Here is a 26,104-nt window from a genome sequence, read left to right as displayed (position 1 = left end):
ACCTCTGGCCCTTTCCCATCTCTCTCTTCTGTGATTCTGGCCTCATTTATCTTTTAAAGCTTTGTTAGGTTTTGCTTTCTTGACAAGGAAAACAAGACGCTGTCTCTCTTAGTCCATAAAAATCCGTTCCTTAAATGCCATTTCTTATTCCCAGGAATTGCCCTCTACAGTATTTATTCAGCCTAGTCTACATTCCAGGAAATTCTCTTTTCATGTTCAAACCAACTTTGGACTCTTTGTAGCAAGTGAATTAGTTGTGGCATTTCTATTACCAGCTGGTCATTTTCTTCCACTTCATTTGGATTCATTTTGCAGGGAGTATTACTAAAGCCTCTGCTGATGTAGCCATTTAATGGGGGCAAAGAGAACTCTCACTTGGCTATCAGAAACGTGTATGATTTCTCCAAGGGTTAAAGAGGATCACCTCACAATGCACGCAGTGTGAGTCTGCTTACATACTTCGCTTAGTTAAGATTCTAAAAGGTTGCAGCCTTTGCTTCCCAGGCATTATGCAAAAATGGCTTTGCACAATAGACTTGAAACACCTTTTTAGAAGCTTTCCAATTTCAGCCAAGATGGGGTTCTTGTAAAACTGGCTGGCTAAAGTGGGAATTAATGAGGAATATCTTTGCTAGAGAAAGTGTTTCTTTGAGCCTTCTTTCCTAAGTTCTTGTCTTGATTTTAAACTCCTTCGGGGCAAAGATCTCGCCTCTTGTATTTCTGTGTTCTCTTGGTACTTACGTAACAGAGACTGCTAAGGGCCGATCTGGTTTGAAAGTGGCAGGAATAATGACTGAGAGTCATCTCAGAGCTGCTTTCACTTCGGGTTCCACGTAACCAGCAAAGAGCGGGGCGAAGGCTTTGCACTAGGGAAGGTACAAGGGAGCTGCTGCAGTTTCCAGAGGTTGCTTTAAAAATCACTGGGCCCCATGAAGTGAGGAACCCAAGGCGGGTGTCACATGACGCGGGGTCAGGCCTTCAGACTGTTTCCAGCAGAGGGCCCGCGTGGTCTCTGAAGGCCTCATTCTCTTTCCCCAAGAGTCCTTTTTAGCCGAGCCACGGCACAACATTCCCACGTTGAGATCTGGGTATGGTAAGCTTGACTCTGGCCAACCAGGTTGGGTGTTCTACAGATAATTCTAAATTTTAAAGCATCTGTCAATGCTGGCTGTATTGACAGAACATCCAAACAAATCTATAGAGAATCTCTGTTCAGTGAATAAATCTGTCCAGACTTTCTGAGCAGATTTCCTCTTACATTTCATGGGTCAGAACCAGCCACCTTGAGGCTGAGAAAGCAATTGTGTAGCCTTTGTCTCTTTTAGGGCTGTTGGCCTTGCTAGAAAGGAAGAGGGACTGTTTATCCCTTCTTTTTGTCTGTCATTTGGTGTAAGGAGCAGCAGTGATGTAGGTCAATGCATCTGTTTCTTAGCACTACCATAACAAAGCACCACAAACTAGGTGGCTTAAAACAACAGAAGTATATCCTCCCACTGTTCCGAAGCCCGGAAGTCCAAGATCAAGGCGTTGGCAGGACCGTGCTCACTCTGAAGGCACCAGGGGAGGATCTGTTCCATGTATTTTCTTAGCTGCTGGTGTTGGCGGCAATCCTTGGCATTCATTGGCTGGTAGACGTCTCACCCCAATCTCTGCCTCTGCATCAGATGCCCTCCTTGCGTGTTTGTCTCCTTTCTCATAAGGACACCAGTCACATTGCATGAACGGCCCACTGTGTCCCAGTAGAGCCTCATCTTAGCTCACTTCTTAAGTACGTCTGCAAATACCCAGTTTCCAGATAAGCTGACATTCACAGGTCCCAGGTTAGGACTTGAATATATCTTTTTGGGAGCCACAATTCAACCCATAACACGAAGTCCCTCAGCATGGTTCCCAGTATGGAATCGGTTTTCACTGAATGATAGCTGTCAATCGTCAACCTTCAGAACCAAGCACAAGGGACTCCCATTTCCCTGACCTCCCTGAGCTCAGTATTGTGTGTCTCTCCTCTGTCCATTGGTTCCACATAGAGAATGCTCCTGACCAGGCCCCGCAGACAGCACTTTGTTTTCATGTCTGTTTGTGAAGTGAGACCAGGTTATTTGCAAGATCATGGGTACTGGAAGGCCTACTTCCTCCTCAGTGACACCCCGATAGCCTTACCTCACTCAGTTCTCATTCTTAGCTCCAATACGATGTCCTACGCAGCACAACATGCATTAGGTGCTTAAGGAACGCCCCATGATTAAGGAGCCAATGCTTTTTCTCCAGATGTGGATTTGAGGAATGAGTTTTGCATCTCTGGCTTCACCACCCCAGCCCAGCCCCCAGGCTTTCTCTGTGTAAGAGTGAATCTCTATTCTTCCTCCCAGGAAGCTCTGCTCCTCAGTCTTCTCCCTGTCTGAAGAGGAGCTGCTCAGGATGAGGCAGGAGGTCCATGGCTGCTTTGCTCAGATGGACAGGAGCTTGGCCCTCCCCAAAATCCGGGCCCGAGTTCTGCTGCAGCGATTTCAGACTGCGTGGCGAGAAGCAGAATTCCTGAAGCTGGACCAGGCCCTGGCGGCCCCCGAGCTGCAGGTAGGATGGACGTGTCAGTTGCCTCTTGATTACAGAAGTGGGGCTGTCTCCCAGCTACAGACCCGACAGGGTCTGGCTTCTCCACCACCCTGAGCCCATCTCACCTCACGCTCCCCTATCCTCTCCTCTCTGGCTACGTTAGTGTCCAGCTGTTCCAGGAATCTCCAGGGCTGTCCCAACTTTAAAGTTTATAGTAGACACCACTGGTGCTGCGCCCTGATCCTGACGCCCGGGCTGTTGCGCCATCCACCAGCAGCCATAAACTTTAGTCTCGTCCAGCCACGATCTTTTCCTGATGGAAGCTGTCTCGCCTGAGATATTGCTCTGTCTCTCCTGACCTCTCCTCCACATAGCTAATGACTGACTCTGGGTACAAAAGACCTTTCTATATGGCGTAGAGGAGGGATGCTTAACTCAGCTCAGGTGGGTCAGGGAAAGAGGGGCTCTTGCACAGGGTCTGCCAGCTGCCGTTTAGTGAGCAGCTATTATGAGCCTGAGGGCAGACAACTCTTTAGTGTAGTTTCTGCTCCAGAGCCCCCAGGGACCAGTTTAGGCTCGACTTTGCCTGAGACCACAGCCTAGCTTGGCTCTCCCCTTTCCTGTCCTGTTCCCTTGTTCCCCAACAGGTTGATCCTAAAGAAACCTCCTTCAGGAAGCTGTGTGCACGTAATCCCTGCCTCAGGCTCCACTTCTGGGGATCCCAACATAAGGCGTGGCCTTCAAACTTCTGTTTTCTCTGCCATGTACATGCTTTGTAGTCCATTGAGGTCTCAGCTCAAATGCCACCTCCACCAAGAAGCCTTCCTTGAGCACCTGTCCAAAATCACCCTCTCCCTAGGCATTCTTTGTCACATGCTGATTTCATGATTTTATTTATCATTATCTGAAATGTGCTGGTTCCTTGATTTCCCCATTGTCCGGGCTTCCACTAAAAATAAGCTCCCTGGCCCATTCACCATTCAGGAGTACCAAGTGCGTGGTAGGTGTGCAATAGATGTTGCTGGCTCAAACATCCCACTAGCCAAGCACCAGATGTGTGCTAAACATTGGGGCTTCTCTTAAGATAATAATATGTTGAGATTGAAAACATTAAAATCACGGAAGCTTCGCAGCAGTGCTAAGAGATCAATATGATGTCCCATTTTACAGCAGAGCAGCAGAGGAAAAGTGAGTGGCCCTATTGGAAGGAGAGAACAGGGCTGGGAGCTGGTGTTTCCTGACTTTAAACTCACTTCTTTTCCTTTAGAGAAATAAAAAACTCAGACATATTCTTTCTGAGTATAAACCAGTGGATGTAGAAACAACTTGGAAGCTCTTATATTCTTTTAATTTTTTTTTTTTTTTTTTTTTGAGACGGAGTTTCGCTCTTGTTACCCAGGCTGGAGTGCAATGGCGTGATCTCGGCTCACCGCAACCTCCGCCTCCTGGGTTCAGGCAATTCTGCTGTCTCAGCCTTCCGAGTAGCTGGGATTACAGGCACGTGCCACCATGCCCAGCTAATTTTTTGTATTTTTAGTAGAGACGGGGTTTCACCATGTTGACCAGGATGGTCTCGATCTGTTGATCTTGTGATCCACCCGCCTCAGCCTCCCAAAGTGCTGGGATTACAGGCTTGAGCCACCGCGCCTGGCCCTCTTTTAATTTTTTTTTATGTCCTTTTTTTCCCCCCATTTCTGTTCTTACAAGGATATGGGAGATACAGCATGTGTGATAGTTAAAGAGTAAGGGATACATTATCAAAAATTTCAAATATTTTGGAACAATAGGGGAAAATAATTTCCACATCACCGAAATGAGGGGAGGGAGTCCATGACCCGCTGCTCCCCCTGCCTTGAAGCTGGTGAGTCCCAGTGGGAATGAGGTTTCTGCCTTCAGAGTCGCCCAGGATACTTGGTTTTCAGATGCAAATGGCTTTGGCCACGGCCTCAGAGGGGCAGACGTCATCTTCCCTGTCATGAAGGCGCTCGCTCCACGTGGACCAGCAGGGCCAGGCTTTGCACGGACGGAGCGGCAGCTCCCTTCTCTTGCTCAGTCCCGAGATAGCAGCAGAGAGGTGGCAGGAGAGCCTGCTCTCGGTGTCCTGAGCACCAACGCCTGGGGATAAAATAGCTGCTTTAGTCTTCATGTTTTCATCTATAAAATGGGTGGAATGAGGGTGTATGGGGACAGGTGGAGCAACGGCAGTGTCAGCGGGTGCTTAGTGCATTCCCCATCCCTTGGCCATCCTCACCCTCCTGTGACGTCACCACCAGGGAACCCCCGCATTTCTTCCCTGCACACTTCTCTTTGATCTAGACCCGCAAAACAGATAGTGTCTACTGTTCAACCTCATCTGCTGGTGGCCCCCAGGGCTCCCAGACCATTCACAGACGTGAATTTCTAAGGCACTTGCAAACTCTAAAGAGACGTGTGAGTCAGATTCACCACCCTCTTCCTTCAGCCCTTTCTGTGGCTCTCTGGGCTGGGACACAAGTTCCAGCATGACCTCAAGGCTCCCTGTGGCCTGGCCCCTGACCAGTCCCATGCTGGGAGAGTCCTCAGGGGAGAGGGAAGGCGGGGAGGGGAATCCTGACTTGTAGCATGTGCCCATTTCCCTGGTGTAAATCCTCCTCTCAAGGCCAGTTTCAGGCTTGACGTCACTGCCTGGGAGTTGCAGGATGGGCTCCCTGCCCGGCCTTCTCTAGGGCTGTTTCCTCCCAGCCCCAGTCTATACCCCGGGCTCTGGGTCCTGCCCACCAGCCCGACTTGCCTCCCAGTATCCTCAGTTAGTTTTCATGTTTTCAGATTGTTTCCTCCACTGTCATGGAAGCATTGCAAGAACAAGGACCTCGCTCGTCACATCCCCGTCTCAGAGAGGCTGACGGCTCTGAGGTCCCATGGCTAGTTAGGAGGTGGACATGGCTTGGGTCTGCTGTCTGACTCCAGAGCTGAGGTTCTGCCCAGCAGGCTCCCTCTCCTCCCTTTGGTGGAAAGAGCCCACCAGTGTGTGTGAAGACCAAAGGCTCTGAAACTGAGCTCCTTCCAGAGAAACATACCTCTTTCCTCCCCTCTGGCCTAAGGCAGAGTTTTTCAGTTCCGGGAGCTGCAGAAACTTCTCTTGGGCTGTGAAGCCCTGCGCGGGCTGCGTGGACTTGCTGGGCATCACCTTCTTACCCGTGTCTTCCCCGACCCCTCTCCAGCCGCAGTCCAAGGCGAGAAAGTCACGATCCAAGAGTAAAAGCAAGGGAGAGCTTCTGAAGAAGTGCATCGAAGATAAAATCCACCTCTGTGAGGAACAGGCTGCTGAAGACCTGGCTGAAAAGGTCAGACTTCCGCTTCACCCGCCGTTTCTCTCTGCACATGGCGGGGCTCATAGCTGACGCAACTGACACATTTGCAGGCACACAGAGCCCTTGGGGGCTGTGCCGTCCCTTTCCACCCAACCGCTCATCCGCTCAGGTGCGATGGTAAGAAAGAATGGGAAGACCCTCCCCCTGGGCCCCGCTCCAGTGCCTTCTGCCTGGAACCCTCTCCCTCTACTTCTCAGCCTGGGGATCTCACAGTATCTTTCAGGCTTCAGCTTGGGTGCTGCCTCTATTGGCTGAGCCACTTGCTATATTTGTGCCTGGCTCTGTCCCAGGGTGTATGCATCTGCCGTTTCACCTCCATCACACTCTGTATCTCTCACACTCTCCTCCGTGCTCCCACAAGCTGACTGGGCTCTCCCTCCACCCTGTTTTTTGTTTGTTTTCTTTTGAGATGGAGTCTTGCTCTGTCACCCAGGCTGGAGTGCAGTGGTGTGATCTCGGCTCATTGAAACCTCCACCTCCCAGGTTCAGGTGATTCTCCTGCCTCAGCCTTCCGAGTAGCCGAGATTACAGGTGCCTGCCATCACACCAGGCTAATTTTTGTATTTTTAGTAGAGATGGGGTTTCATTATGTCGGCCAGGTTGGTCTCCAAACTTCTGACCTCAGGTGATCCACCCACCTTGTCTTCCAAAGTGCTGGGATTACAGGCGTGAGCCGTCACCTGGCCCAGCCCTGTTTTCCCGTGATGTTCTAGCCCACACTGCACAGGCTCCTAGGATGCTTTAACCTGTGTTCTCTCTTTCTGGAATGACTGTTCCACCTTTATTTACCTGGATAAGTAACTTTTGTCCTTTGCTGTGCTGAGGTGTTCCCTCAGCTCTTGGATATCTCCCCTTCCAAAACGCCGTCCCTGAACACCCTAGCTTTTCCCACTCACCTCACCCCACTTCCAGCTCCTTCTTACTATTAGCACATATCGCATGGTTAATTTGTTCCACAAGTATTTTGGGGAAAGCAACAGTATCCCAGGCATTGTGTCAGTGAACTCTGAGGTTGCAGCAGTGACTGAGGCAGCTCTGGTCCCTGCTCTCCAGTAGAGGAGAGCACCTGCTAGCCAGGGGAGATGGATGATCAACACTTAAAATGATAGGCTGTCGTCAGTGCTACTAAGGAAACAAAGAAGATGGCGTGAACTTCCAGGAGAAGTGGGCTAGAAGCAGGGTGGACTGTAGGTGGGAGAGGAAGCACGGTCTCCCTGCAGAGGTGCCGCTTGAGAGTAGAAGCCATGTGACCACAGCCTGGGTGCCTCTCTGCCTTCCCCAGCACCCTGCAAAGGGTGGATTCCCAAGAGGAGTATGCTCAGTGAATGCATGAAGCCATGTTTTAGAGCTGCTGTGTTGTTCTTACCTTCCGTCTATCTCCTTTTTCTAGTTTCTTTTGCTTTTTTTTATTTTAGTGCTGGTTTATTTCTCAGAACACAAATACGTGATCTCGTAGAAACTGCTCTGGGCACGGTCAGTGTCTCCTGTCAAGTGTGTCCAGGTTGTTGATGTTTTAAGGGATCCAGGAAGTGGCAACCCTATTCTTACCCAGGTTCTATAGGAAATTGAACAGTAAGACAAAGATTAGGCAGATGGAGGCACAGTGTCATCTTCCCTATTGGTGAAGGCTAATTCAAGAGATACACATCAATGTGAGAGCTGCCAAACTACCTGAGAATTAAACAGGCTCCATAACCCAATCACAGTATCACTAGGAGGTTCCTGGGGAGGGGGGTACAGCCTACCCCTAGGGAAGCAGAAATCGCCATCCCAAAGAGAAGCAAGAGAGGGAAGCCAAGCTGTCCCAGTTTATTCCCAGCTTACAGCAAGAAGAGGAGAGAGCTGGAGAGGTGTTGTGCACATTGAGCTCCTGGCACAGGGAGGAGATCGCCATACTTGGGGGTGGAGGGGGCCTTTCCCCCAGTACCAGCTGCTTTGTGATCCTCCATAAGAGGCAAAACCCACCAGAGTGAAGGTGGCTGTTGTCGGAGAAGAGCTGCTCGTGAAGGGAAAGCTGGGGTTTGGTTTGGCAGAGGGAATGCGTATCCAGGACTGTGCTGGAGGCCGCAGTGCACAGAGGGAGCCCAGAGGGTTGAAGCCCTGTGACAAGGCTGCTTTTCTGGAGTGTGGGGTCACAGCCAGGGAAGGGGAAGCAGCTGCATGGAGGAACCTGCTCAAAGGCCAGGCTGAGAAAGATGAGGGCCACCTCACCAGCACCCTGGGAGCAGAGTCACAGGATGAGTGTCTGGGGGACAAGGTGATGCAGAGGTGGTGACCCCTGGGGACAGCAGGTGCAGACAGCACCACTCCCACCCAGCGGCTCAAGGCTGGGTCTCAGCATCCTCCCTAACCCTTCCCCGGCCCTATGTCATCTCCTCCTGCTCTGTCTCATAATTATTTCCAATCCGTCTCCTCCTGTTTCCGGCCTTGCCAAGCACCCTTTTTGCTGAGATGCATGCAGTGGGCTCCCTACTGTTTCCTGTTTGTTTCCTCTTCCTTCCAGTTGATTCTGCTACAGCAGGGAGTGTCCTCTTCCTAAAGCCCAGCTCCAATCCCTTATGGATCCCAAACCAGCAGATCCATCTCCTTTTTGCCCAAATTAGTCATTTTAATAGAAGGAACTAAGCACATTCCTTCCTGTATTTTTTTCTTTTTCTTTTTTTTTAAAAACCATGTCAACCTGAAATAATTGAAGGACTCTGCACCCAGTTTTTGAGAGTTTATCCAAGAGACAACCTGGGAATTGCCATCTGGGAAACAGAGTGCAGAGAAATGGGGTCAGCACTCTAAAGCTAAAAGTTAAGGTCTTAATTATATGGGAATAAAATAAAGAGATTTAACAGGATTACTACATTTTCTATACAAGGCTGGTTTTAAGTTACAACAGTTTAATTAGTTACAGTTTGTTTTCTTTTCTGTATGGCTTGTTTTCATTTCCTTTCCAATTTAGAAGAGTATATTTAACATTCCATCTTGGCAAATATGGTCCCCAGGAAGTCTGTGTGAGAGAGAAGAGGGAGGTGAGTCTGTAAGGAAGATCAGCAGTGCAGAGGAAGGGGTCTTTTCTGGCACCCTTTAGTCATTTACGGCATTTTACAAAACAACATAGGCTGGGAAGAAGGCTAACCTGTAATCAGGGAGACAGATGTTCAGCCACTTAGGTTACAGCTGCCCGTCGTGTGACTCAGGCCCTATAATCATGTTCCTTTCAGACTTACCCAATAATACGAAGTTTCAGCATTAGGTATCAGGCTGCTTATTTTCACAGCCGTTTACATTTTCTCTTGGTGGCAAGTATAAAATATTGTTTTCTCGGCCTTTTAATTTTTTTCTCTTTGTTTTTGTTCTGTTGAGGATTTTTGTTTTATTTAGAAATGTTTAAGGCTTTATATCTTTCATCACCCCATTTCTTTCTTAGTTTCGTTCCATTATGTTTTAGTTTTTAGTTCCAATACTCACACTGAAAAGACCTTAACCTCGTTCCTTCTGTCTGTCACCCACGGTCCTTCGGAAGTTTATTACTCTCCCAGGCCTCTGCTTTCATCATGTGTAAGAGAGGGCTCTGTGTCTAATTGCCTAGGCTTACAAGGTAATCAGTACACTGTACTGATAAAACATAGTGATATTAAAAGCAAAGCTGTTTCTAGACCTATCAAATTCCCATCAGATACCAGGCTTATTGCTAACGCTCTTCATGAGCATGAATCTCCATACTCATCACAATGCTACAAGAATGGCATCTTGAGGTCCATTCTAAGTTCAGAAAAGTTGGTTCCCAGCCCAGGGTCCACCACCAGGCATGTGATGAGACCTGGTCTGCCTGAGCCCTCTGTGCAGCGTCTCCTAGTTTACACTGGCATCCTGGTCCCGTGAAATTGGCTGGAGATACTAGTTATCACTTCTTTCATAGCATGAACAAGGGATCCAAGGCAGATGGGGAAGAGACATCTGAGGGTTTCTGTGGTGCAGAGGATACACACAGTGACAGCCTGCCTTGGGAATCCTTGTGTACCGGGTCACCTTATCCAGTTGATGCGTGAGGGGCAGCATCACCAGGGGGCTGTATGACTCGTTCAGGACCATCTGACTAATGGGTGTGACCCTTACAACTCAAAGCCGTGTCCATTTGGATAGGAAGCCTGGGTCTTTCCAGCTTGCCCATCCAGTCTACCTGCCACACATTCATAGACACCTAGGGAAGTTCCACAGAAGGCATTTGGCAAAAAAAAAGAGAGAAAGAAAAGAAAGAAGGAGCAATTCATAACACACTGACCAAGAATAACAGGGTGCGAGAGTGAAGCTCGGCTGGACCAGGCGAAGGGCGCTGGAGGTCTGTGTTTCCCAGAGCCTGTCTCGTCACCCTCCCCTGCCCTGAGTTCACCTCTGCCATTTACATTTGGGGCAGACCTTTGTTTTACATCCCAGCCCCCACACACAAGCCAGACCCTTCACCTGGCCCTGGGCCGAAGACACAGCCATCTGCTTCAGCACTGGAGGAAGGACCGGCTGGTTCTTGCTCCCCAAGGTATTTCCAAGGGTGATTTACATTTCACTTTTGTCTTATGTGCTGATTGGAGAACTTAAGAAGTGATGGCTTGTGAATAAGAATGGTGCCTACTTCCTTCGTTTGTGCTTTAGTGCCAGGCACCTTGCTAGGCACTACATGTGTGTGGATGTGTACATCTTAATATATGCATAAGAGGGAGGTATAAGTATGTGTGGATGTGTACATATGAGCTATCCATATGTGAGTTCTATGTACAAGTACCTATATGTACACTCATAATCCACGCATATGCTAGTGAGGTATACTGAGAGCTAAGTGTTTTCCGTCTGTCCACTCTATTCCTCACGCAGCCCATAAGAGAAGTGCCACTGTCATTGGTCTATGAGAGATAAGGACTTTGAGGCACAGGGAGGTGAAGTGACTCCAGGGTCACAACGGGTCTTCAGACCCTGCATTCTTGCTGCATTGCTGACCTGTGCCTTCTTCATGACATCCTTTACCCTTCCCAATTTCCACCACAAGGAAAAACCATCAATGTCCCTGTTTTATGGATGTGGAAACTGAGTCAGAGAGGTTAGTGACTTTGCCCAGGATCCTGTAGCCGGGCAGTGGCAGATGCAGCACAGGAAGCAGAAGCTCTCTGTGCTCTGTCACTGTCACACCATCTCTTGACCACATGCCCTGATAAGGACCATCAAAGAATGTTTTCCCCAAACAATCGTGGTTATTTCTCACAGTTTCACAATGCAGGGTGAGCGCACCTTGGCTCCTGCCTCTGTGAAATGTGACTTGGGGCAACGGTAGCCCCCTAGTCACAGGGCATCTGCAAGGTGCCTTTCAGCCTTGGAGTAGGCTGCAGCGCTTGTCTTCTTTCCTGCTAATGGAGCAGCTCCACGTGCTACGTGATCCAGGCCTCACAAAGAAAGGTGGACACGAGGCATTTGTCATCTGTGACCTTTCTGTGATAGTCCATCTTCACAGTCGGCCGTTTCATTGTGGCAGGTGCCAAGAGAATAGGCACTCTTGAGTTGGCAGCTTTGACGTTCCTCCTGAAATTGATCGATGATGTCTCTTAGCACTTGCGTGGCGGTTGTTCAGATGTTTTATTTGCAGAGGGAAAAATGACAGCTCTCATTCTGTGAATGCCTGCAACTAAGAGCTGCTTGATGGTTGTATTAATCACTTTTCCAGAGAAACAGAACCCATAGGAGACAGACAGACAGACAGACAGACAGACAGACAGACAGACAGACAGACAGACAGATAGATAGATAGATAGATGGGGAGGGGAGGGAGGGAAGAAGGTATCTGGGAGGAGATTTATTCAGATTTATTTGGGGAATTTGATCATGCAATTATGGAGGCTGATAATGTCCGCTGTCTGCCATCTGGAGGGTATAGATCCGCAGACCTGGTGGTATGATTCAGTCTCAAGGCCTGAGAACTGGGGGAGCTGCTGATGTCAATCTGAGAGATCCAAGGCCAGAGAACCAGGAGCACTTTGGATGTCCAAGGGCAAGGAGAAGATGGACATCCCAGCTCCGGAAGAAAAATTCACCCTTTTCCCACCTTTCTGTTCTTTTCAGGCCCTGGGGATTGGATGATGCCCACCAACATTGGGGAGGGTCATCTTCACTGTCTGCTGATTGAGATGCTAATCTCTTCCAGGCCAGGTGCAGTGACTCATGCCTGTAATCCCAGCACTTTGGGAGGCTGAGGCAGGCGGATCATTTGAGGTTGAATTCAAGATTAGCCTGGTCAACATGTTAAAACCCGGTCTCTACTAAAAATACAAAAAAATTGGCTGGGCTAAGTGGTGCACACGTGTAATCCCAGTTACTCAGGAGGCTAAGGCAGGAGAATTGCTTGAAGCTGGGAGGCAGAGGTTGCAGTGAGCCAAGATTGCACCATTGTACTCCAGCCTGGGCGACAGAGTGAGATTGTGTCTCAATAAAATAAAATAAAATAATAAAATAAAAAGATGCTAATCTCTTTCAGAAACATCCTCACAGACACACCCCAAAATAATGTTTTACCAGCCATCTGGGCACCGTCAGAATCATGTCTTGAGAGTAGAAGCCCCCTGGAGTCCATGAAGCTGGAAAGATGGAGCTGCGTCTTGCTGACACTGCCCAAGAGGCCCATTGTGGATCCCAAGCCTGGCAGGCCATGTGGTGTCCCCAGAGGGACTTTCACTTCACTGTTGGGCTGCAGAGTATGCTCGGACTAGGGGCACCTGCTGGGTGACCCCTTTATTGAGGAAAATCTGCTGCAGATATCCACGCCAACCCTCAGCCCCAAATTGATACGGCCCTTGTCTAGACTTTTCTATCCAACAGAAAGGGAGAGAGAGGCCAGGAGGGGTTGGGAGAATTGCCCACAGCCACACCAGCAGCGAGTGGTAGAGTTGGTGTGTCTGCCTCCATAGCCCAGGCCTGCTGCTGGGACTGCAGGGAGCTGCTAGGATGAGAAGGCTCTCACCTCCTGATATGACTCTTTTGGGCTCTTGCCACTGCCTCCCCATCTCCTTTCCCTCATTTTCTGTCTTTTCTTTGCCCTTCTCTGTACTCCCCATCCCTGTTCCTTCTGCTTCCTTCTTTAGGGAATGTTTTGTGTGGTGTTTTCTCTGTGCTAGGCACGGTTTTAAGTTTCTGCTTTTGAGATGTTCACAGTTTGAGGTGAGCAGTCAACTCTTCCATCAAGCATTTGGAAGTCTGCATCCTGCTTTCAGATAGAAAACCCACCCTTCTACTCTGTAGCTCTACCTTGACTTGTGCGACTAATTCAGGAAGATCTGTGTGGCTGATTCCTAGGGGAAAGGAGGGACTGACAGACAAATATGAGCCTCTGGCTGCCTACATTTTCTTTACAACAGGTGGGCTAAGGGAGGAAGGTGACAGCTCCGGTCACAGGCAGCTATCCTGTTGGGCTGAAGTGGGCAGATCAGAAATGGGAGACTCAGCTACCGATGCCCAGTCCTTCCGGTGGACCGATTGCAAATGCACAGATACAGAATTTGCAACCTGGAAGACATTGGAGGGCATATACATTTTAGAATACGTTAATCAAGTTTCTGCATACATTTCTATTGTGATTACATTGAACTTACATATTCATTTAGCAGTTGCCTATCCTATCCAAAAAGGTAGAATATTTCTTATTTTATTTGGAGCTTCTTTTAGGACCTCTAATGAAATTGACCAATTGTTTCTGTGAGTGGGGTGACCAGACATCCAGTTTCCTTATCATCCCCATGTCCCTTCCCATGAGCCCCCACTTTCTCTCTCAGCTTGGGAGAGAAATCTTATGGTGACCTTATATATAAAGTCTTGTGTTTTCTTTATGGTGATTCCCAGACACAGCATAGGTTTGGCTATAATTGTGAATGATTCAATTATATGTTTTATGTTAGTCAATGCTGGCGTAAAACATGTAACTAATTTCAATAAGCCTTTCCAGACTCCCATATGCTATCCTAGGAGCCAGACTGTTGGCTCCAGAGTCCTAGCTCTGCCATGTTCTAGCTGTGTGCCCTTGAGCAAGTTACTTAACGTCTCTCCACCTTAGCATACCCATCACTCAGGTGTGGATGATAGAAGCACCTACCTCCTGGGATTTATCTGTCAATTCTGTTGCTGTTTTGCAGAGTCATGATGTCCACAAATGATCACAACTCCGTAGCCTCCCAGCTCTTACACCTTATTTCTCTTTCTAATTGCTGTTTCAGTGTCCCTATCTGCTTGTTCCACCATCTCTCTCATTTCCATTGGTTGTGTTTTCTCTGGTTTATGGATCATATATTTCACTAAGAAGAATGGATGCTGGGCATTGTAAATGTTATGCGTTGGGAAGTGGATTTCATTGTGTTCTCTTTCATAGTGTCAGAGCTCTAACAGGTAGTTGAGTTACCTGGAATCCGTTTTACCCTTTGAAGACTTGCTTTGAAGCTCTGTTAGCTTGGGTTAAGAGCTGCGTTTAATCCAGTCTAATTTATTTCCGCTACCAAGGTGACGCCCTTCTGCGGATTCTTCCTGAAGTGTCACTGATTTGTTATTGATTGCTAATTTCATTGCATCTTAGTTAGAGGTCAGAGTATGTATAAAGTTTCTTTGGAATGTATTGAGGCCCACCTTGTGGCTCTATACTAGGTCTGCTTTAAAAGATTTGTTCTCACTTTGGGAGGCCGAGGCGGGTGGATCACAAGGTCAAGAGATCAAGACCATCCTGGTCAACATGGTGAAACCCCGTCTCTACTAAAAATACAAAAAATTAGCTGGGCATGGTGGCGCGTGCCTGTAATCCCAGCTACTTGGGAGGCTGAGGCAGGAGAATTGCCTAAACCCGGGAGGCGGAGGTTGCAGTGAGCCGAGATCGTGCCATTGCACTCCAGCCTGGGTAACAAGAGTGAAACTCCATCTCAAAAAAAAAAAAGATTTGTTCTCAAAGAGGCTGAGTGTTTTCCACTGAGTATGGAAAAGGGAGTGTTAGGAGGTGGGTGGGAGCCAGGTTGTGAGGTCTGCAAGGCTGCCCTGAGCAGCTTAGATGTTTTGAAGTAAAATCAACAAGATTGAGGCACTTTCTAGAGAATATTTGCTGGGGAGTACCAGATGGGAGGTCTCTGTTGGTCCGTCCTCCTCTCCAAACCTCTGCTGTGGTTGGCTTAGGGGGAATGGGCCTCGTCTTAGTTTGACTACTCCCGTCCTTCTGCATGTCAGCCTGTGCTGAGAGCTACCGCAGCCCCGTCAGGAAAGGGATTGGCTTCGGTGAACCTACAGGTTCCCGTGGCACAGGAAGGCCTCACAGCACAGCAAGGATACAGTTGCCCTGAGGGTGTGGGGGATGTCAAAGTTGTTGTAACTGATGCTCAGTTGGGTCAGTCCCACCCCCCAACCCGCCCGGGAGGGCAGCCAAGGGGGCTGCCCAAGTACAGTGTCCAAGGTTCAGGGACATTCTGGCCACCTGCCCTGGCCTCAAGCCACTCTCCTCAGCTTGGGGCAAGTTTGTCAGATCTGCTGGACTGTAACACTGTTACTCAAAATGGCTCTTGGCCAAGCCCTTCATTGCTGAATTCCTAACCAGGACAGAGAATGTGACTTCTTTCTCTTGCCTCAACATCTGAGCCAGTCTACAGAGCAGTCCACAAATTATGCAGCTCATGTTTTACTTACCAATGATTGGAAATAGATCTGCCCATCTGTATCTATCTATCTATCTGTCTGTGTGTCTGTCTGTCTGTCTATCTGTCTATCTATCTATCTGGCTATCAATCAACTGGCTATCTGACCTTTGAACAACATGGGGGTTGTGTTGCTGACCCGACACATCACAGGGGTCACACATCACAGGTGGAGCCCACCAAGCTCACCAGGTTAAGCAAAGAAAAATCAAACTTTCAGAAGCTACTGTGTCTATAGTTCATATGGCAGAGTTCCCAAAGACAAGGTAGCTCCAACAGAGAGAGAGAGAGAGAGAGAAGGAGAGAGAGAGAGAGAGAAAGAGAGAGAGAGAGAGAGAGAGAGCGCTCTCCAGAGATCTTCAGGTGATCCTCAAGTCTTTGGCTAAGTCCTGTGCATGATATGCATGAGTAGAACTCATGCTTGTAACTTTTGACTCCCCCCAAATAGGACATTATATTAATAGCCTACGGTTGACAGTAGCCTTACAAATAACATAGACAGATTTTTGCATTTTTTAAAATATTATACTTTAAGTTCTGGGTTACATGTACAGAACATGCAGGTTACATAGTTATACACATGCCATGGTGGTTAGCTGCGTCCATCCCCTCGTCATCTACATTAGGTATTTCTCCTAATGCTATCCCTCCCCTAGCCCCCCACTGCCAGCTATCACTCCCTAGCCCACCAGCCCCCAACAGGCCCTGGTATGTGATGTTCCCCTACCCTCATTGTTCAACTTCCACTTATGAATGAGAACATGCCGTGTTTGGTTTTCTGTTCTTGTGTCAGTTTGCTGAGAATGATGGTTTCCAGCTTCATCCACGTCCCTGCAAAGGACATGAACTCATCCTTTTTTATGGCTGCATAGCATTCTATGGTGTATATGTGCCACATTTTCTTTATTCAGTCTATCATCGATGGGCATTTGGGTTGGTTTCAAGTCTTTGCTATTGTCAACAGTACCACAATAAACATAGATGTACATGTGTCTTTATAATAGAATGATTTATAATCCTTTGGGTATATACCCAGTAATGAGATTGCTGGGTCAAATGGTATTTCTAGTTCTAGGTCCTTGAGGAATTACCACACTGTCTTCCACAATGGTTGAACAGGTTTACACTGCAACCAACAGTGTAAAAGTGTTCCTATTTCTCTGCATCCTCTCCAGCATCTGTTGTCTCCGGATTTTTAATGATCGCCATTCTAACTGGCGTAAGATGGTATCTCATTGTGGTTTTGATTTGCATTTCTCTACTGACCAGTGATAATGAGCTTTATTTCCTATGTTTGTTGGCTGCGTAAATGTCTCCTTTTGAGAAGTGTCTGTTCATATCCTTTGCCCACTTTTAGATGGGGTTGTTTTTTTTTCTTGTAAGTTTAAGTCCTTTGTAGATTCTAGATATTAGCCCTTTGTCAGATGGATAGATTGAAAAATTTTCTCCCATTCTGTAGGCTGTCTGTTCACTCTGATGATAGTTTCTTTTTCTGTGTAGAAGCTCTTTTGTTTAATTAGATCCCATTTGTCTATTTTCGCTTTTGTTGCCATTGCTTTTGCATTTTGCATTGCTGCAGCTAACTTGGTGTCTTCTGAAATGGCTGCCCAGTTTTGTGCTGGAAACCCAGGGCCCTGGTGTTATAGGCACTGGAGGAAATCTCCTGGTTTGTGGGTTTTAAAGATCGTGGGAAAACGCAGTATCTGGGCCGGAGTGCAGGGTACAGTCCCTGATGCCTTCCCTTAGCTAGAAGAGGGAGTTCCCGGGGCTCTTCCTGGGTGAAGCGACACCCTCCCCCGTTTTGGCTCCACCTCCTTGGGCTGCACCCACTGTCCAACTAGTCCCAATGAGATGAACCAGGTACCTCAGCTGGAAATGTAGAAATCACCCAGCTTCTGCATCAGTCTCTCTGGGAGCTACACAATGGAGCTGTTCCTGTTTGGCCATCTTGCCAGCAATTCCTTGTATGTTATTAAATACGTGTTTAAAAAAAGTAAGTTAGGGGAAAGAAAATGTTCTTAGGAAAATCATGAGGAAGAGAAAATGTATTTACTGTTCATTAAGTGGAAGTGGATCATTATAAAGATCTTGATCCTCATCATCTTCACATTGAATTTACATTCACATTGAATTGAAGCCAGTCTTCACAGGCTGAGAGGAGGAGGAATAAGTGGAGGGATTGGTCTTGCTGTCTCAGGGGTGGCAGAGGTGGAAGAGATGAAGGAAGTGGAAGGGGAGACAGGAAACATAGGTACACTCAGTGTAACTTAAAAGTTTTTAATTGATACATAATATTTGTACATATTTATGGGGTATATATGGTAATATTTTGTTAAATACATAGGATGCATAATGATCAAGTCTGGGTATTTAGGGTATCTATCACCCCATGTATTTATCATTTTTATGTGTTGAGAACATTTAAGTCCTCTCTTCTAGTTATTTTGAAATAGAAAATACATTGCTATTAACTATAGCCCCTCACTCTGCTATGAACACTATGTCTTATTTCTTCTATCTAACTGTATGTTCGTACTCATTAACCAGCCTCTTTCATCTCCCCACACATCCTTCCACCCTCTACCTCCACGAGATCAGCTCTTTTTCCTCACATATATGTGTATGAACACGTCATTTTTTTTCTTTCTATGGCTGCCTTATTTCACTTAACATTGATGTAACTTTAATTGAAAGCAAATCCACATGTAAGTGGAACCAGGCAATTAAAACCCATGTTGTTCAAGAGTTAACTGCTTTTCTACTTACTTATCTATTATCTGTCTATTTCTGCTTTTTGCTTTACTCTGAAACTTGAAGATTTTTGACATAAATATATGAGAGTTCCCCCATTGCCTTTCACAGCAGCATATCGTTCTAGTGTATATGTGAGCCTTAACTGATTTCATCTGCTCTCAACTAATGGATATTTAGATTGTTTTCAACCCCTAAACATTTTGAACAATCCTAGACCCTCTGCATATATCCTACACCCCTCTGTAGTAAAGCAGGCAGAGCAACTGTTACTGTCTCCATTTCACAGATGAGAATACTGAGGCTCAGAAAGAGTAAGAGGCTTATCCAAGGTTACAAAGCTGGGGCAGGGTAGAACAGAGCCTAAAGCACAGGGATCTCTGTTTCCATCCCTGCATTTGATTAGCAGATGTATTTGATGGATCCAAATGAAAGGACATTTCAATTCATCTTTGGTGTGATTCTTGTGCTGCTTTTGAACAGTGTTACACACATTTCTCACAAATATTCTTTAGGAACTTTTAAATATAAATGAAAATGACATAATCATATTTCCCTTCACCCATTATTTCTGGTCTTATTTTAATGACCTTGCTCTCTGTCTGCATGGCACGGCTACCACATATCTATTCACCCATCCATTATTCATTCACTATTTCCAGATGTCATGACGTGCCGTGCATGCACGGTTCACTAGAAATGCCTTCGTTCAGAAGTGGAGCTCCTGATTGCCAGCGACGGTGCATCCTATTGTGTTTCTGCAGCTGCCTCAGCAATTATGCGGGGGTAGTTGGTACTTGTCAGGAATGGCTCTTCACACTCTCTGACTTTAGATGGGACTCGAGTTTAAGCATCAGAATAATGAGCTGCTTTTCAGTGGCCTGACAGGAGAGAACCCTGATGGTCCTTAAAGAGCTCAAAAAGGAAGGTGTGTTAAAAGGGAATCCATTTAGGAAGGGAAGAAAAAAATTCATCCATCCATAAAGAGTGGGAAAGCCTGCAGACAGTTATCCTCACATCTCCCCTTGTCCCTGTCTTATCCCTTGAGGCAGTCTCTGTCAAATTCATCTCCCTGAAGCACCATTTTGAGAAACGTTCCATAGCTTCCCACTGACCCCAAACAAAATTCAGATTCCTGAGCTTGGCGTCCAAGGCCTCGTGGTCAGACTTCATCTTACCTTTCTCATCTATTCAGTGTGTGCCTTTTACATGCCAGTAGGTTACCACAGCTATCTTTGGATGGCTTTAATTTCGTGACTTTTCTTCTACTTTTCTAGTTGTCTATTTTTAAATTTTATATTTCATTTTTGTCAAGCATATGCATGCCTTCTTTTAGAGTCAAATAATTCTCCAAGGCTTGTGCTGAACAAAGAGTAGCTTCCTCAGCCACACACATACACACATGCACATTTTCAGCTCCCCAGAATTAACAGCTTCTAACTTTTCAGCGTGGTCTTTTGGTGCTTACCTGCGTAACTCTAAATAGCATGCTTGCTTTGCTATTTTTTTATTTTTATAATTTGTGATTATCTATTCTCTTTTTCATATAAAAAATGAGGATTTACTCTATTTTGCTGTCTTCTCTCAACCTGCACCCCGTCAGCCCTTTTATCATCCCCCACCATAGTTAGATCCGTATTTATGGCTTCTATGATTATAAGCATGTAAATGTTACTGCAGTTGAATCTTGTAGAAAACTGGAATCCTTTTCCTTTACTGTATAACTTTTTGTTTTTCCTGGAGTTAATATTGTCCTTTAGTTTCCTTAGGAAACAACTTTACTGCCTTTCTTCTCTAAAGCTTGACCACATATCAGCCCTTTCCTCATCCTCCACCATAGCTAGATCAGTATCTACAGTTTCTATGATTATAAGCACTTAAATGTTATTCACAGTTGAATCTTTTAGAAAACTGGGATCCTTTTTCTTTACTTTATAACTTTCTGGTTTTCCTGGAGTTAGTATTGTTCTTTAGTTTTCTTTTTGGTAACTCTTCTATATATTTATCACCAATTTAATCCACTTATTTTTACCTTTTTATTTTTTTAATTTAAGAGACAAGGTCTTGCTCTGCTGCTTAGGGTAGCGTACAGTGGTGCAATCATAGCTCATTGTAACCTTGAACTCCTGGGTGGTACAAGTGATTCTTCGGCCTCAGCCTCCCAGGTAGCTGGGATTACAGGCATGCACCACCCTAACTGGCTAATTTTTGAAATTTTTTGTAGAGACAAGGTTCTCACTGCATTGCCAAGGCTGGTCTTGAACTCCTGGCCTCAAGCAATCCTTCTACCTTGCCCTCCCAAAGCGCTGGGATTATAGGCAGGAGCCACCATGCTCAGCTTTATTAATCCACTTCTTGATAGTGGACCAAGTACCCTATCAGGACCATCACACATGTTGCGTCTTCTGTTAATCCCATCTTTCAGGGTACATCTCTCTCTGCCTCTGATGTGTTCCAGTCGGACATTGACCTCTGTGCCTCATGCACAGCTGCCATCTTGGGGTCACACGATGAGTTCCCTTCACCCCTCTCTTTCCTGATCGCCTCCTTGTTTTTAGTGAAACACGTCTTTTATTAGTTCCCTGGAAAGGGGAACATAGGAGACATAATATTTTGGATTTTTTTTAGATTTTTCCAAGTCTGAAAATGTTTTTATTCTGCCCTCATGCTTGACTGATAGTGTGACCAATCTAGGATTCTGGGAAATGTTCCTGGATTGTGTTAATGATGACGTCTCCTATTCTCTAATTTCTCTTTCTAGAACGGTCAGGATTCCAGTGTTGACCTCTCATCCTTTCTTTTTTTTTTTTCCTGATTTTACTATTTGTCTTTTTGCTTTTCTTGCTGAGAGATAACTTCAGTTTTATCTTACAAGCCTTTAATAGAGTTCTTCATTTATGTTTTCAATTTTGAATTCTCTAAGAGCATCTTCCTGTACCATCCCAATGCTCTCTTCCTAAAGAAAGAACATTCTCTTACTGTTTTGAGGCTGCTATAACTCGCTACGTCATTCTGAGAACGTTAATGATTATTTTTAAGTTCCCGCATATTCACTCTTACCTTCGTGTTCATTAGAGGCTTTCCCAGCTATGTGGTTACCTTTGGTGGTCTGCTGATATTTAAGAGTTGGATAATAAGAAACTGATTGAAGGCTCTGAGCCTATAGCGAGGGCTTGTAGACTGTGGCCTCCACTCTGGAGGCTGGGCTGGCCACTCTGTTGGTGAATCCCCAGTGTGAGTATCTTTAGCTCTTTCATCAAGGCTAGTTGGATCCCCCAGAGAAGCCACTCCAAGTCTTTTGTCTAGATGGGAAAGGCCTGGCTGCCCAACATTTGAGAAGCCAAATGCAGGAAGGGAGCAGGATTTCAGTAGTCAGTATGTAAACTTTCACTAGGGCCTTTTATTTTCTGACGTGCCTGAGTTTCCTTCCCTAAATTCAGCGACTCTTCCTGAGACTAAATCTGCAGTCATCTGCTGGGTGTTAGGGAATAGAGTAGCCTGTTGAGCAGAGGATGGGTGGGCAGAAATCTGGGAACCTGTTTCCTGATGAGATGTTTACCCTCTTCTTCTGTTTTAGCTCCATCTATTACCTCCTACCTCTAGATGTATCTGATGTCTAGATGTTTCTGAGACTTGGCAAACTATAGCTTCTGTTGCTTCTTTGCTTACTTCATAGCTAACTTAGGATTCAGGTTTTTGGGATCTATTGAGTTCTTTCCCAGTCAGTCATCCAGTTTCTAACTTTACCACCGTTGTTTCCTCTCTCGTTTCCCCCATATTTACCCTCTGCCTGAAATAAAGCACTGGATGCATCTTAAAAATTCACTGTTTTTCACCAGGAGTCTTCATTGTAAATATTTTTTTATGTTGTACGTCTATTTTATCATTAGAAATAAAGAAACCTCTTAAAATAACGGGAGAACTTAATATGGCAAACCATTATTTTGATCTTCTTTGTGCAGCTTGAACGAGATCCTATTTCATATTAATGATGGTGATAGTGAAAATAATACAGGGGTAATGATGACGGCAGCTCTTGTTTATTAGGTGCTCACTAGGTACCAGATATTCTTTCCTTTTCACAGAAAAAACTGAGACTCGGAGAGGTTAAGCAGCTTGACTTGGTCACACAGCTAGTTCAGTGGTAACTTTGTATGTAAGAGTTCATGGATCGACCTTAAAATATAACAAAGCAAAACTACGCTGAGTGATGTGAGGTGATGTCCCTCATCTCTCTGGGGTATGTGTACTTTGATAATGTAGATGATAGGGGTGGTAGAAGTATCTTTCCAGGCATATAAATTAATTTGTGTATGTCTAAAATTTAAGCACTGACAATGCTTATTTAGCAAGTTAGGATTTCTTTCAGCAAATATTAACCGAGTGGATCATCATGGACCGTCGCTGAATCTACTTTTCACCTGATAAAATATGCTGCAGGGAGTTTTAAACATTTCCCATCTTTTTACTTATTTTGGGTATTTTGAATCCATTCAGCAGAAAATGGATTAAACTAACCTGCTTTTTTTTTTTTTTTGAGATGGAGTCTCACTCTGTCACCAGGCTGGAGTGCAGTGGCGCAGTCTCAGCTCACTGCAACCTCTGCCTCTTGGGTTCAAATGATTCTCTTGCCTCAGCCTCCCAAGTATCTGGGACTACAGGCATGTGTCACCATGCCCAGCTAATTTTTGTATTCTAGTAGAGGCAGGGTTGGCCTTTACATGTTGGCCAAGATGGTCTCAATCTCTTGACCTCATGGTCTGCCCGCCTCGGTTCCCGTAGTGCTGGGATTACAGGCGTGAAAACTAACCTGCTTTTTAAGAGGACCAGCCATTAGAATAGGTGTCTTCAAATGCACACTGATATTTAAGCAGCATTTCTTTAGCCTTATCCTCCCAATGTTTGGATGTGAGTTTCTTGATGATAATGTTACCAGCAGCAAATCTGTATGAATTTGTGGCAACTTTAATTCTTGCCTCCTAAGAAGAAAGAACTCAGCCAAGGAGCATAAGGCAGAAGGAGAGACTGAGGCAAGTTTACAAGCAGGAGTAAATGTTTATTAAAAAGCAAACGAAGTAAAGCACACTTGGAAGAGAGGCAGGCAGGTGACTTGAGAGGCCAACTGTACAGCTTGACCTTTGACTTGGGGTTTGATGCATTGGCACACTAATGGAGGGTTGCATCTTGTGTTAGTTCATTCTCACACTACTATAAGGATATACCAAGACTGGGTAATTGATCATCGAAAGAGGTTTGACTCCCAGTTCCGCAGGGCTAGGGAGGCCTCAGGAAACATAGAGTCATGGCAGAGGGGGAAGCAAAACACACCCTTCTTCACATGGCAGCAACAAGGAGAACTGCAAAGCAAAGGGGGAGAAAAATCCCTTATAAAATCATCAGATCTCAGGAGAAGTGGCTCAGTATCAGGAGAACAGCATGGAGGTAACCACCCCCATGAATCAGTTACTTCCTATGACACATAGGAGGGAACTGCAGTTCAAGATGAGATTTGGGTGGGGACGCAGCCACACCATATCACATCTCTTCTCCCCAGATTCTTCCTTCGGAGTGGGCTGTCCATATGCACAGTGGCCTGCCAGCACTTGGGAGGAGACACATACGCAGTGTTTTTACTAAAGTGGTGCACATGCTCACTTGAGGCGTTCTTCCTTACCAGTAGAATGTTCCTAGGAAGTCGTATACTAGTTGTACTCTGCCATTTTGCCTCTTAGTGCACACATGTGAGCTCATTTGCCCAACTCCTGAGTTCTTATCAGGAAGCTGCTGATCACTAATTTCAGATTTCTGCTATCTGTTGGGAGACTTCTGTTCCCTGGCACCAGCTGCGACCAATTATTATTTTAAAGAGGCAATTAACAACCACCTGACCATCACCTGATGGCCCCCTGACATTCCTGGTTGGGGGCCTGGTTCTCTCCTGTCCTGCTCATGCCTGACTAGTTACCTACTATAACAGTAAGACCTCTCTCAATGCCTTTCTTTCCACTGGAGGATGTTGCTAGTGGCATCCCTAGATTCTCCATCCCTTGCCCACTTTTCTCCAAGGAGGGCATTTGTGATTGGTGGGATTAGAGAAGAAAAGGTGTAGACTCAGCTCAGCCCCCTCTGGGAGCCAACCTGCCTGTAGGAAGCCCCTCTTATCTGTTTATTAAGTGATGAATTTGGTAGGGAGGCCTACTGTTTGGGGGACTATGAGTTTGTTTAGATACATACCTGAGCTACGTTCTCCAATCTAGTTTTCATCAGTATCAAAGCTGACATTTGGCGTCTGTCTGGCTCACCCTTGCATCTAGTTGTATTTGTTTCCAAAGGGGCAAGAAGGGGAGGTGTGATTTATTAAGCTCTTTGGAATCCCAGTAACTCTCTGCTGGTTGACAGGTAGACTTTATTATGTGTTTAAAGAACATTATACTGCATAGAAGACACTTTTCCTTTGAAATCCACATGTTATCAGGGAAAAATAGTAAGGAAGTTGTTTGAACTTCTCATTTAAAGAGTATTTAGCAGCATATCATTTTGCAAATGAATTTGTATTATTCTCAGTGGCTTGAATATTTAATGAAGCCTGTCATTAATACCTCATAGAAATGCAAATCTGTGTTGTATCCCAGGATTTCTTCTAGACAAAGGATTAAATCCCCCTCTAGAGACACATTCTCATGGTGCTGGAACTAACAAACTAAGCTTTCCAAAGAAGAAGAAAGAATTTTGGAGAAGCTTTTATTTCCTTTTAATTTCACTGTCCCTGTTGTTTGTACAGTGTATACTAAAGGCTTTATACTTCACCCACTTTTATGTATGCATTTGCATAAATAAAACTTGAACCATCCCTTACGGCCACCTTACTCTCCCCTCTGCCTCTGCCCTGCACCTCTGCAGGGGTCTGGGTCCTACAAGACACTTGGACCACCATGCACCCAAGACGGGAAGATGGAGACCACACGAAAGTAACATGAAAACCCTAGCACATGGCAGGCATGTAATAAAGAAGTCAGCTAAAGAATGATGAGGTTCATCAAGGACCTAGAAATAGAAATTTCATTTGACCAAGCAATCCCATTACTGGGTATATATCCAAAGGATTATAAATAGTTCTATTATAAGGATACATGCACACGAATGTTCATTGCAGCACTGTTTACAATAGCAAAGTCTTGGACACATAGGCCTTGTGTCCCCACCCAAATCTCACAGCCTCCCCTGACCCCTCCACCTTCTTCTTTCTCTAAACCACATGGCACCATCAAATGCCCATTGATGATAGACTAGACAGGGAAAATGTGGCACATATACACCATGGAATACTATGCAGCCATAAAAAATGATGAGTTCATGTCCTTTGTAGGGACATGGATGAACCTGGAAACCATCATTCTCAGCACAAGAACAGAAAATCAAACACCGCATGTTCTCACTCATAGGTGGGTGTCGAACAGTGAGAACACATGGACACAGGGAGGGGAGCATCACACACTGAGGTCTGTGGGTGGGGGACTAGGGGAGGGACAGTGTCGGGTAGGGAGTTGCGGAGGGATAACATGGGGAGAAATGCCAGATATAGGTGATGGGGATGAAGGCAGCAAACCACATTGCCGTGTATGTACCTATGCAACAATCCTGCATGTTCTTTACATGTACCCCGGAACCTAAAGTGCAAAAAATATATGTATATCTTTTTTAAATGTGGAAAGGAGACCTTTATTTCTCATAAGGGTTGTAGCCTACAGGGTGGCCATTCTGACGGGC

At 45.9% G+C, this 26,104-nt stretch overlaps 1 protein-coding gene across 5 annotated transcripts in view; it reads left to right on the top strand.

Moving 5' to 3' along the window:
- The window catches only part of EVC2 (EvC ciliary complex subunit 2), a 160,125-nt gene that overhangs the window by 95,691 nt on the left and 38,330 nt on the right, over nucleotides 1–26,104 (top strand). For all 5 annotated transcript variants that reach the window (XR_013533207.1, XM_054253497.2, XM_035294080.3 and 2 more), the window contains 2 exons: nucleotides 2,370–2,574; nucleotides 5,754–5,876. Coding sequence is in view for 4 of the 5 variants with exons in the window: in XM_054253497.2 (XP_054109472.2) it covers nucleotides 2,370–2,574; nucleotides 5,754–5,876 (328 nt within the window). In the remaining variant the exon portion in view is untranslated. The remainder of the gene's footprint in view (nucleotides 1–2,369; nucleotides 2,575–5,753; nucleotides 5,877–26,104) is intronic.

This window comes from Callithrix jacchus, chromosome 3 (assembly GCF_049354715.1).
Source record: "Callithrix jacchus isolate 240 chromosome 3, calJac240_pri, whole genome shotgun sequence".
Classification (NCBI taxonomy): domain Eukaryota; kingdom Metazoa; phylum Chordata; class Mammalia; order Primates; family Cebidae; genus Callithrix; species Callithrix jacchus.
Note: the sequence above shows the minus strand (reverse complement) of the source record. Positions and strands in the feature narration are given on the sequence as shown.